Genomic DNA, 13,044 nt, shown 5'->3' with positions numbered 1-13,044 from the left:
CTCCATGTCGCTTGGGCCAGGAGAAGTGTCGATCCTTTAAAGATCCTTTATATAATCCTTTTTTGGCACCAAGTAATGTCCCTCCTCTATAAAGCCTCCCCTTCCTGGAGTATCTCTGTCCAAATTTCTCCTGTGTATGCAACTCAAAATCTTTGTATACCACAAACATAAATCTACCAACATTTTTATCCTACCTGTGCCACCTATTCCATAAAGGTATTGCGCTTTCCTCCATCAAAGTGCACATCGCTGCAATATCGAGCATTTTACCTGGATGGGAGGATCACCCGGTAGGTTCTCACCCCTGAGATGTCCAGATTCTTCAGGGGGGTTAACCACTTAAGGCCCCCAAGAAAGCATGTCCTTCCACAATGGAACCTCAGTCTAGTACTGAATAAACTCATGGGGCCACCATTTGAACCCATGGCAACATTCGACCAAAAATTCCTCACGTGGAAAACGGCATTCTTGGTAGCAATAACATCAGCAAGAAGAATAAGTGAGGCCAGACAGCACTTAATTGATGTCAGAAGGGCACTAACTTTCTACATTCATAGAACCATCAACAAAAAGACCATCAGGACAGCTCTTTGTAGCTTTCAATTCACAAAATCAAGGTAGACCTGTCTCTAAACTCCAATCTCCAGGTGGATTACATCTTGCATCGAGTTTTGTTATGACCTGGACAAGAAACCGCTTCCAGGACCTGTAAACACACACTCAGTCAGAGGGGTAGCTACTACATGGGCACATTTAAAAACTGTCCCAATTCAAGACATGTGCAATGCCTTTACAAAACATTACAACATTACATAAATGTGTTTTCTTTTCAGCCAACTTTTGCTCACTCTGTATTATCTGTGGCTTCGGGCACTACTATCTAACCTACCACCCTTTTTCTACTTCCTATGGTAGGGTTCACTCTGTGTGTGGAGTTCATCTTACGAGGTAAGAAGACGAAGATTACCTGTAATATGGTTTCTTCGTAGAATGATGAACTCCACACACCTATATCCCACCCTCTTTCTCCCTTTCTTGGTTTCACTTTGGGTAATTGGTTTGGAAATTTGGACATCAATACTCCAGGAAGGGGAGGCTTTATAGAGGAGGGACATTACCTGCGCCAAAAAAGGATTATATCAAGGATCTCTGGGAAAGAGATCGGCTTTTCTCCTGACCCAAGAGACATTGGGACTGGGAGTTCACTCTGTGTGTGGATTTAATCATTCTTCAAAGAAACCATATTACAGGTACTCGACGTCTTTCCAATCAAAATACACAAAAACATATAGGTTTACTTCATTCATTTATGGAAAAGTGAGACTGAACCAGACCTGGGATAAATGTAGTTATAAATATGGTTTGTGAAAAGTAACTATTATTTGAAAATAATTAAAAACACATTGTAAATAATTGAAAATAATTAAATACAGGTTGCAAAAAGTAACTATTATTTGAAAATATTTAAATATGGTTTGTGGAAAGCAATTATTTGAAAATATTTAAATATGAGTAAAGTACTTGAAATACATTGAAATACTTTAAACTCTTCATAAATATGTAACTGTAACATACAGCAGCCTAGTTATTATCCTGCATTCTAAGAAGCTTAAGCCTTGTCCTTGTGTTTTTTTTTTTGTTTTTAATTTAATTTAGTAATCAGCAATTAATTTTACCCCATTTTTCTCCCAATTTGAAATGTCCAATTGTATTTTTAGGCTCAGCTCACCACTACCACCCCTACACTGACTTGGGAGCGGCGAAGACGAACACACGCTGTCCTCCGAAGCATGTGCTGTCAGCCGACCACTTCTTTCACTCTGGAGGCCTGCCATGCAGCCACCCAGAGCTACAGCGTCGGAGGACAGTGCAGCTCTGGGCAGCTTACAGGCAAGCCCGCAGGCGCCCGGCCAGTCTGGTGGGCGGTGAGCCGATGACACCCTGGCTGACCGAAACCCTTAGTTTTTGATTATTCGTTAACTATTTGGGAATAGTTGAACATGTTTTTTTTTTTTTTTTTTTTTTTTAAATAACGTACATATATTTAAATATTTTCAAATAGCATTTGTTTTCTGCAAACAAAATGTAAATATTTTCAAATATTTCACTTTGTGCAATTCATATTTCAATATTTAAAAACAAAATTGATTTATTCGAGCATACGTATTTAAATATTTCTATTTGAAATAGTTGGTGTTTACAAATAAAATATCAAATACATCAAAATTTGTCCCAGGTCTGGACTGAACCGACACAGTTGATTGGGTTAGATTATTGAATATATTCCCTCAGAATGATTTTGGTTGAATTTTAGTTACCCTTCCGCAACCACAGCCATAAACGGGATGTCTTGTTACAGAACTGGTCATTAAAAACCTTGTTATTCTCTTCATTTTGCTTTTCCAGGAAAATGTCAAGCTCCTGTGTTTGATGTCTTTGAAGCGTTTATCAGTACCGACAACATTCAAGTTTTTGCCAATGCTGCCACTGATTACATTATGTGCCTTATGAAGTTTGTCAAGGGGCTAGGTAAGTTGCTTGGTTGATTTTCAGGAGGCCCTGAAAATGAGCCCACAATCTCGAGGGCTGTTCCTGGCTACACGTTTTTGAAAATAGAAAATAAATAAAATGTAAGTTTAGGCAATGTGAACATTGTGTATGGAGAGAAGAGCTTTCAAATTAGTACCCTGTCAATTGGGTGTAGGGCCACCATGAGCAAGCAGGCCTGCACCGATTTGACATAAGCCTGCAAGATGTTTAAATTATTTTGGGAGGATATATAATCACTGTTCCTTTTAAATTCTTCAGGGAAATAGGGGGATGGAAATGTGTAGCAAAGTCTGTTATCCAGACTCTATGGCCTATAGAGTGATTGCTCTTGCTGTTTCAGCAGTATTGGACATGGAAGAGACAGCCAGTCTAACAGCTCTCAGGATTTTTTTTCACTGCTGTCTAACCTTTCATGACTGAAACTGACTTGCAGCTTTCTTCACCCAGAAGTCACTAGAAAAATAGGATGAACACATGTATAAATGGATAAACACAGAAGTTACTATGGTTCCGTGTTTATCCTTTAATAAAAGTGTTCATCTAATTTGTCCAATGACTTAATCACCTTGTATATTACATAATACATGTTAATGAGGACACCCCAGTTACACCAAAGTACATGTAGGAGGTTTTCAAATTTTTTGGTCAAATCCGGTATGAACTGTAGGGTCATTGCAAAACAGAGCTGTTATATTGTTGGCTTGGTCCACACGAAATAGCTCACATCACTCCTTTTGTGAGCTTTAAAACATACAGTAGTCTCCGGCTAAGAGAACAGCCCTCGGGAAGCAAGCAAAGTGTTCTCTTAGCCGAAGTGTTCTTTAAGACAGAGTTGAGCTCCAGACACAATATGGATCAATAAATACATAAATAAATATGTATTACTTGTCATGATACATGTGCGTCAACATATGAAATGAACAGAATAAGTAAGAGAAAATAGGCAAGTGTAGGTTAATAAACTGTAATAATAAAGTAACCCTGTGGCGGAGTGTCTCGCCTCTATGTATTATTATTTGTATTTTTGTTTACGGCGCGGGTAAAAGCGCCGCGTCTTTTATTATTATATTTAAAAACCCTGTGAGGATGCATGGCTGATCAGCTACTGATTATTTAACTAGCTGACAGTCATGCATCCTTACCAAACGCGTGCAGACTCTGGCCGAGGGGTAATAAGATAATTAACAACTAGTTAATCCCTCGGCCAGAGTATATAAACCTGTGCCAGTCTGGCTCGCAGTGGTGACGTCACGGACCAGGAAGTAACTGACACCAAAACAGTGGATGGGCGGGTGAAGCTGAATGCTAGTGCACTCAGCGTATTTATTAATAAACAAAACAAAAGATTTAAACAAAACAACAAAACACAAAACAAAAGGGCACGAGGGCCAAACGAATAAACAAACAAACAAGTAACTGTCATGCTGGATAATCCAGCACGTTTTAGCAATTGTTTTTAGATGTTGCTCACTCTCTCCGCTCCCCGTACTCTCCTCTGTACACCCAACCTCGAGTGCAGAGAGCTGCAGGTTTATATACTCTGGCCGAGGGATTAACTAGTTGTTAATTATCTTATTATCCCTCGGCCAGAGTCTGCACGCGTTTGGTAAGGATGCATGACTGTCAGCTAGTTAAATAATCAGTAGCTGATCAGCCATGCATCCTCACGGGGTTTTTAAATATAATAATAAAAGACGCGGCGCTTTTACCCGACCCGTAAACAAAAATACAAATAATAATACATAGAGGCGGGACACTCCGCCACAAACCCCTACACATGTTAAAAAATGCAGCAGCAGCTCTAGATTAATTATAAATACCTGTACAGGAGCAATATTCAAGACATGCACAACATTATTTAACAGAATGGTGAAGCAACTCACCAGAATGGGAAACACCAAATTGCTCAGCAACTTGTGTCTGATTCAGGTTTTTTTTAAGAGCTTGAACAATTTCATACTTTTTTATAGCAAGAGAAACAGTGCCGCGTTTCGCCGTTTGTTTGCATGCCATTTTGTAGCGATGGGCCAGCCACCACTGCATGGCATCAATGGTTACCTCATGAATTTGGGCAGCCAAAACACTCTCCTTCAGTTCGTGTTCACTAATGCTGGTGTGTATAAATATTTTCTCGGTAGCTACCAGTCGCTGCTGGATTAATCCATATATATTCATAAAACTGTTTTGGACTTTTGTGGACTGCAGCTTATTGAATACCTAACTTTATTTAAGAAAATGCATGATTTAAAGTTTTGTATAAAGTAGAATACTACAATGTGCTTCGCCCCCTCCCAGGAGAAGTGGACTGTAAGGAGATTGGAGACTGCGTTCATGGCTCTGGGTACAGTTCTACAGATTTGTGCCTTCCTGCTCTAGACTACTTAAGAAGGTGTTCACAGGTAGGTGTGAAGGAACCAGTAATAATCATACCTGTTGTAAACTGTCATCTTGAATTCGTTACATTCGATATAGTAAATACATGTCTGGAGCTAATTTATATAAGGTAATGCCTGCATGGTTGCCGTTGACAACCTTGTAAAAATAATGTATAGTTTTTCAAAGCTTTATAGTGTAGTTCAGTATACAAATAATGAAAACTTTTGAGTATAATATCAGTAATTGTCTGAAGGTTACAAAAGTTGGGATGACAGTATTAAAGGAATATTTTCATAGATGTGTGTTCAGGTTGTTTCTCCATTGTTTCTGAATAGATCACTACTTACTTGTCATGATTTCTTACTACGACAGGGAAAAAAATCTGAATAGAGAATTATACACACGTAAAAGGATATCAAACGGGGAAGAAATGAAATCTAATAAACTATAGAAGATATAAACTGCAGTATTCCGTTCGGCTGGTGTTACCTCAAGTGCATCGTTTCAGTAAATGTAATACAGTGCCTATAGTAAGTATTCACCCCCCCCCCCCCTTGGATGTTTTCACAGTTTGTTGTGTTACAACCTGAAATCTTGGTGCATTTAAATGTGATTTTTTTTCCTTTAATTTACACAACCTACTCAACACTTTCAATGTGTGAAAAAATGGGGGGGGGGGGGGGGGTCAAAAAACAACAATTAAAAATAAAAACCTGAAAAGTCTTCATTAGATAAGTATTCATCCCCTTTGCTATGACACTCATAAATAAGCTCAGGTGCAACCAATTGACTTCAGAATTCACACAATAAATTAAAGGGAGTCCATCTGTGTGCAATAAAAGTGATTTCAGATGATTTTCACATGATTTCAGATTAAATACACCTGTCTCTGTAAGGTCCCACAGTTGGGTAGTGCATTCAAAGCAAAGATACTACCATGAAGACCAAGGAGCTTTCAAAACAACTCCAGGATATAGTTGTGGAAAGGCACAGATCAGGGGAGGGGTATAAAAAGATTTCAAAGGCATTGAATATCCCTTGGAGCACAGTCAAGTCGATCATTAAGAAGTGGAAGGTATACAGCACCACCCAGAATCTGCTTACAGCAGGCTGTCCTCACGAACTGAGCAGCCAGGTAAGAAGGGCATTGGTCAGAGAAGCCAGCAAGAGGCCAATGACAACTCTGAAAGACCTACAGCGTTCCATAGTTGAGATGGAAGAAACTGTCCATGTGTCAACAATAGCTCGGGTACTCCACAAATCTGGCCTGTATGGAAGAGTGGCAAGAAGGAAGACATTTCTGAAAAAAGCCTATGTAAAATCCTGCTTGGAATTTGCAAAAAGGCATGTGGGAGACTCTGAAAAGATGTGGTAAAAGATTCTGTGGTCCGATGAAACAAAAATTGAACTATTTGGCCTAAATGCAAAGTGTTATGTCTGGCGCAAACCCAACACAGCACATCACCCAGGTAACACCATCCCTACTGTGAAGCATGGTGATGGCAGCATCATGCTATGTGGCTGCTTTTCATCGGCAGGGACTGGGAAGCTTGTCAGGGTAGAGGGCAAAATGGATGGAGCTAAATACAGGCAAATCCTTGAGGAAAACCAGCTTCAGTCTGCAAAAGACCTAAGACTGGGACGGAGACAGGACAATGACCCCAAGCACACAGCCAAAGCGAAACTGGAGTGGCTTAAAAACAAGAAAGTGAATGTCCTAGAGTGGCCCATTCAACGCCCGGACTTGAATCCGATTGAGAATCTTTGGCAAGACTTGAAGATTGCTGTCCACCAACGATCCCCATCCAACTTGACAGAGCTTGAACAATTTTGCCGAGAAGAATGTGCGAATATTGCACGATCCAGATGTGCAAACCTGGTAGAGACTTACCCCAAAAGACTCACAGCTGTAATTGCTGCCAAATGTGGTTCTACTAAGTATTGACTCGGGGCGAATACTTACCTCCAAGACATTTCAGTTTTTTTATTTTTCATTAACTGTTGTTAAACAATAAAATTTTTCTTGCCTCTTCAAAGTGTTGAGTAGGTTGTGTAAATCAAAGGGAAAAAAATCCAATTTAAATGCATCAAGATTTCAGGTTGTAACACAACAAACTGTGAAAACATCCAAGGGGGTGGGGGGTGAATACTGACTATAGGCACTGTGTCTCTCACTGGCTTGTGTTTATTTTCTTGTTAGTTTCTTTTCAGTAACTCTTCTCCACCTGCCCACGTTTCTCATCCCCTAATTCACATCCTGCCCATATCTATTGTATAAGGTTAACTCTGTTAAAATTCTCTCTTGTAGTTGCTTGCCAAAATCTACAAAATGCCCTCCAAGCCTATTTTCCTCAGTGCGCGATTGGCCAGCTTGCCTATGAAAGTGCAGGAGAGATCCAGCAGCAGTGAAGACGGCGTCGAGTCCATTCTGGCAGAGTTTGATGATGACACTGGTAGGTGATCACAGATTGTCAGGACAGCAATAATACAATATATATATATATATATAAATTACTATATGGTGCTGCAACCATTTTCGGCCAATCACATCGCATCTTTTTCATATTTTATCAGTACTCAAAACGAAGTTATTAAAGAACTGCAAAATGACAAACCATACAGTATATGTCATAACAACAAACAAACTTATCATATAATACGGTGAAGTATGAAAATATTTTTTGGGAAGTAACAAATATTTTTTGTAAATATAGTACGTATTTTTAATTATAATATAGGAGTTACATTAAAAGTTCATCCTTGCCTCAGAAAACATATGAAATTGACATCACTCAGTTGAGGTTATGTGATATGGAATACATATAAACTGTGTTAAACCTGTTTTATTCATTTAATTGTGAAGAACTTGAGAATACATGCATCCATTGGATCCTATGAATTGTATACATAATTTATCAGATTAAAAAAGCTCAATTATAGTGTTTCAGTGGGTTGATTTTTGTAATTGTTTGTTTTTCCAGGACTGATCCAAGTCTGGATCCTGTTACTGGAGCAGCTCACAGCTGCTGTCTCCAACTGCCCACGTCAGCACCAACCCCCAACGCTCGACTTGCTCTTTGAGCTTCTGAGAGAAGTCACCAAAACACCAGGTACATTCCTACCCTCATGCTTCTATTATTCAACTCAAGTCATTCAGTATTGTTAGTGGATGTGCCAGTTGGTTAATACTGTATAGCAGAGAGGATGTTTGACTATATTGACGGTTGTGGAAAATAACTTCAATAAAATACATGGAAAAACCTATGAAAATGTGCGTTCTCTGATGCATTATTGCTTGTTGATCTAGTTGTGTCTGTGTTTAAATACATCATGCATTTAAAATATAAATAACAGTATCACTTTCAGATCAAGGAAAAAGACTCGCTAGAAAAGATAGAACTACTTAACGAGTAAGAAAGTGTAGAAATATAGCTCAAACGTAACGTTAAACAGGCTATGACGAGGTTATATTAAGCTGTTGCTACCATGTGAATGTATTTGCTTTTTTGTAGCTGCTTCACGGTAGCGAACTGGTATGGTTCCTTCATAATTTAACTGTTCATATAAGCATAATGTTTTAAAATATATATATATATATATATATATATATATATATATATATATATATATATATATATATATTGTGAAAGATTTGACCCACTCGGGTTCGTTGCCCCTTTAAAAATAGACTCAACACGACAGAAATGGCGTTTTAAGCGTGGTTGCGCTACTTTTAATTCAACACAAAAACAAACAAATACCAAACAAAAACCTAACTCCGTTTGGAGTGCTTACTAAACAGGTACTTTCCCTGACTAACTTGCAGGACGGCTAAGCCGTTTACCTTGCACCACACAACACACACTAACACAGCACTTACTTCACTCTGGCTACTCGGAGACAGAGCACCTCTTGTGCCTCCTTCTACTCAGCAGCCCCGAGTAAACTGACTATTCGTCTTAAATACCCTTGCACCTGGGTCCCATTCTTAATTACTACCCAGGTGCAGGGGATAATTAAATAATAAAACAATTAAACAATTAAATTAAACAAAAGCAAAACAATCAAACAAAAAAGGTGCATTCTCTCGCAGGGAGGTTTTAACCCCCTCCCTGCTGTCTCACATTCCCGCTACTGTTACAATATATATATATATATATATATATATATATATATATATGTGTGTTGAAACGTATCTCCATTAAAACAGTCAAAATGTCTAACCTCTATGTGTTCCCCCAATTTGTCATAAAAACACACAAAATTAAAACCTTTTCTAGTTTCTTAGTTTAGAAATATTGCAACCTTGTTTTAATAAAATGTTATACTGCATCATTTTTTATATTTTTGTTCCAATTTCAGCTACACAGTTTTAAACAGTTCAGTCAAATGCCAGGCTGCTGTGTCCCTCATCTGTTTTATCACTGTCGAATCAGCCTTTGCCATTCAGATTTAAACAGTATAAACAGGGAATTACGTTCTGTGTTCAGCAGTGGATTAAACTCCCCAGTGTTATATCTGTGGTAATTTAAGGTCGAATCCCATTTGACTATTCTTTTTAAATATTGCTATTTATATATTTTTTAATTATTGACCCAAGCCAATCTTATCGTCAGGACAGTCCAAATTTCCTACTGTCCTGTGCAAGGAAACTAAATCCATATAATTATCCTGGAAAATAAATGATCACAGCTCTCATATTTGCATATGAAAGATTACTTTTTTAGTGTAAAGTCTTGAAATAAGCTGCTTCCCTTCTGTTTGTTTTGTTTTTTCCCTTTAGGGCCTGGGTTTGCCATATTTTCTGTCATCCAGCTTCTCCTTCCTGTGATGTCACTGTGGCTCCAGCGTAGCCGTGGCAATCACTCTTACTGGGATGTAGCCGCATCTAATTTCAAACATGCTATTGGCTTGTCCTGTGAGCTTGTGGTGGAACATATTCACAGCTTCATCCATTCAGGTAAAACAATTAAAATATGTAGGGAAACGTGTGCTTAGCTGCTTATTATATATTTATATTATTATGATTTAGTCATTTAGCATATATGTTTAGTAATTCAAAGATTGTTATTCAGGACATTTGTTATAGCAAAGCTGTTACTGACCAAAAGATTTTCAGTGCGATGGTTCTGTTCTAGGACCATGGGTTAGATTACTAAAGTGATTACCTCTGAATTGACATTAGCATGATTTTTTTTCAGTTACAATGCACCCAATAAAGATAACAAACCAGAAAATATATACAGTGCCTATAGAAAGTCTACACCCCCTTTTCAAAATGTTCACATTTTGTTGCGTTATAGCCTGGAATTAAAATGCATTCCAATAGTTTTTTTTTTTTCATTTATCTACACATCCTACCCCACAACTTCCAAGTACAAAAAAATATTCTAGAAATTTGTAGAAAATTAATTAAAAATAAAAACTGAAATAGCTTGGTTGGATAAGTATCCACCCCCCTTGTAATAGCAATCCTAAATTAGCTCAGGTGTAACCAATCACTTTCAAAATCACACACCAAGTTAAGTGGCCTCCACCTGTGTTAAATTGTAGTGATTCACATGATTTCAGGATAAATTCAGCAGTTCCTGTAGGTTCCCTCTGCTGGGTAGTGCATTTCAAAGCAAAGACTCAACCATGAGCACCAAGGCGCTTTCAAAAGAACTCCGGGACAAAGTTGTTGAAAGGCACAGATCAGGGGATGGGTATAAAAAAATATCAAAGGCCTTGAATATCCCTTGGAGCATTGTCAAGACTATTATTAAGAAGTGGAAGGTGTATGGCACCACCAAGACCCTGCCTAGATCAGGCCGTCCCTCCAAACTGGATGACTGAGCAAGAAGAAGACTGATCAGAGAGGCTACCAAGAGGCCAATGGCAACTTTGCAAGAGCTACAGGCTTTTATGGCCAAGACTGGTCAAAGTGTGCATGTGACAACAATATCCCAAGTACTCCACAAATCTGGTCTGTATGGTAGGGTGGCAAGAAGGAAGCCATTACTCAAGAAAGCCCACCTTGAATCCCGTTTCGAAGTATGCAAAAAAACACTCAGGAGATTCTGTAGCCATGTGGCAAAAAGTTTTGTGGCCTGACGAAACTAAAATGGAACTTTCTGGCCTAAATGCAAAGCGTTATGTTTGGTGCAAACCCAACACAGCGCATCACCCAAAGAACACCAACCCTACTGTGAAGCATGGTGGTGGCAGCATCATATTATTATTATTATTATTATTATTATTATTTATTAGCAGACACTTTTATCCAGGGCGACTTATAATTGTTACAAGATATCACATTATTTTTACATACAATTACATTATTTTTACACATTATTTTTACGTATAATTACCCATTTATACAGTTGGGTTTTTACTGGAGCAATCAAGGTAAAGTACCTTGCTCAAGGGTACAGCAGCAGTGTCCCCCACCTGGGATTGAACCCACGACCCTCCGGTCAAGAGTCCTTGAGGAAAACCTGCTGCCCTCTGCAAGAAAGCTGAAACTGGGATGGAAGTTCACCTTTCAGCATGACAACAACCCAAAGCACACAGCCAAAGCTACACTGGAGTGGCTAAGGAACAAAAAGGTAAATGTCCTTGAGTGGCCCAGTCAGAGCCCCGACCTATATCCAATCGAAAATTTGAGGCATGACTTGAAGATTGCTGTCCATCAACGCTCCCCAAGGAACTTGACAGAGCTTGAACAGATTTGAACAAAGAAGAATGGTTAAATATTAACAAATCTAGGTGTGCAAAGTTGGTAGAGACCTATCCCAGCAGACTCACAGCTGTAATTGCTGGCAAAAGTGCTTCCACCAAGTATTAACTCAGGGGGGTGGAGACTTATCCAATTATGATCTTCATAATATATATATATATATATATATATATATATATATATATATATATATATATACACACAGTGTATATATATATATATATATATATATATATATATATATATATATATATATATATATATATTATATACAGTGCCTTGCATAAGTATTCACCCCCCTTGGACTTTGTAGTGTTACATCCTGGAATTAAAATGGATTTAATTGGGATTTTTACCATTTGATTTACACAACATACTTAACATTTTGAAGGTGCAAAATATTTTTTATTGTGACACAAAAGTTAATTAAACAAAAAAAAGGACATTTGTTGGTTGCATAAGTATTCACCCCCCTGAGTCAATACTTGGTAGAAGCACCTTTGGCAGCAATTACAGCTGTGAGTCTTTTGGGTAAGTCTCTGCCAGCTTTGCACATCTGGATCCTGCAATTTTTGCCCATTCTTCTTGGCAAAATTGCTCAGGCTCTGTCAAATTGGATGGGGACTGTTGGTGAACAGCAATTTTCTTGCCACAGATTCTCAATCGGATTGAGGTCTGGGATTTGACTGGGCCATTCTAAGACATTCAGGTTCTTGGTTTTAAACCACTCCAGTGTAGCTTTGGCTGTGTGTTTAGGGTTATTGTCCTGCTGAAGGTGAACCTCCACCCCAGTCCCAGGTCTCTTGCAGACTGAAACAGGTTTTCCTCTAGAATTTCCCTGTATTTGGCTCCATCCATCTTGCCCTCAATCCTGACCAGTTTCCCAATCCCTGCCGATGAAAAGCATCCCCATAACATGATGCTGCCACCACAATGCTTCACCGTGGGGATGGTGTTCTCAGGGTGATGAGCAGTGTTGGCTTTGCGCCACACATAGTGTTTTGCGCTGAGGCCAAAAAGTTCAATTTTGGTCTCATCAGACCAGAGAACCTTTTTCCACATGTTTGCTGTGTCTCCCACATGCCTTTTGGCAAAATCCAAACGGGATTTGATATGGGGTTTTTTTCAGCAATCGCTTTCTTCTCGCCACTCTTCCATAAAGCCCAGCTTTGTGGAGCGTCCAGGTTATGGTTGTCCCATGGACGGTTTCTCCTATCTCAGCTGTGGATCTCTCCAGCTCCTTCAGAGTTACCATTGGCCTCGGTTGCTTCTCTGACTAATGCCCTCCTTACCTGGTCACTGAGTTTTGGTGGACAGCCTTCTCTAGGCAGAGTCGCGGTTGTGCCATATTCTTTCCATTTTTTAATATTGGATTTAACGGTGCTCCGGGGGGATGTTCA

At 38.9% G+C, this 13,044-nt stretch overlaps 1 protein-coding gene across 4 annotated transcripts in view; it reads left to right on the top strand.

Annotated features, from left to right (window-relative positions):
* The window catches only part of LOC117411314 (brefeldin A-inhibited guanine nucleotide-exchange protein 3-like), a 130,952-nt gene that overhangs the window by 96,975 nt on the left and 20,933 nt on the right, over positions 1-13,044 (top strand). For 3 of the 4 annotated variants that reach the window (XM_059025419.1, XM_034018637.3, XM_059025416.1), the window contains 5 exons: positions 2,407-2,529; positions 4,846-4,949; positions 7,235-7,379; positions 7,908-8,036; positions 9,710-9,886. In XM_059025419.1, coding sequence (XP_058881402.1) covers positions 2,407-2,529; positions 4,846-4,949; positions 7,235-7,379; positions 7,908-8,036; positions 9,710-9,886 — 678 coding nt within the window. The remainder of the gene's footprint in view (positions 1-2,406; positions 2,530-4,845; positions 4,950-7,234; positions 7,380-7,907; positions 8,037-9,709; positions 9,887-13,044) is intronic. The other variant, XM_059025417.1, reaches the window with a different exon arrangement.

Source organism: Acipenser ruthenus, chromosome 6 (genome assembly GCF_902713425.1).
Source record: "Acipenser ruthenus chromosome 6, fAciRut3.2 maternal haplotype, whole genome shotgun sequence".
NCBI lineage: Eukaryota > Metazoa > Chordata > Actinopteri > Acipenseriformes > Acipenseridae > Acipenser > Acipenser ruthenus.
The sequence above is the reverse complement of the archived record's forward strand: the minus strand, read 5'-3'. Positions and strand labels throughout refer to the sequence as shown.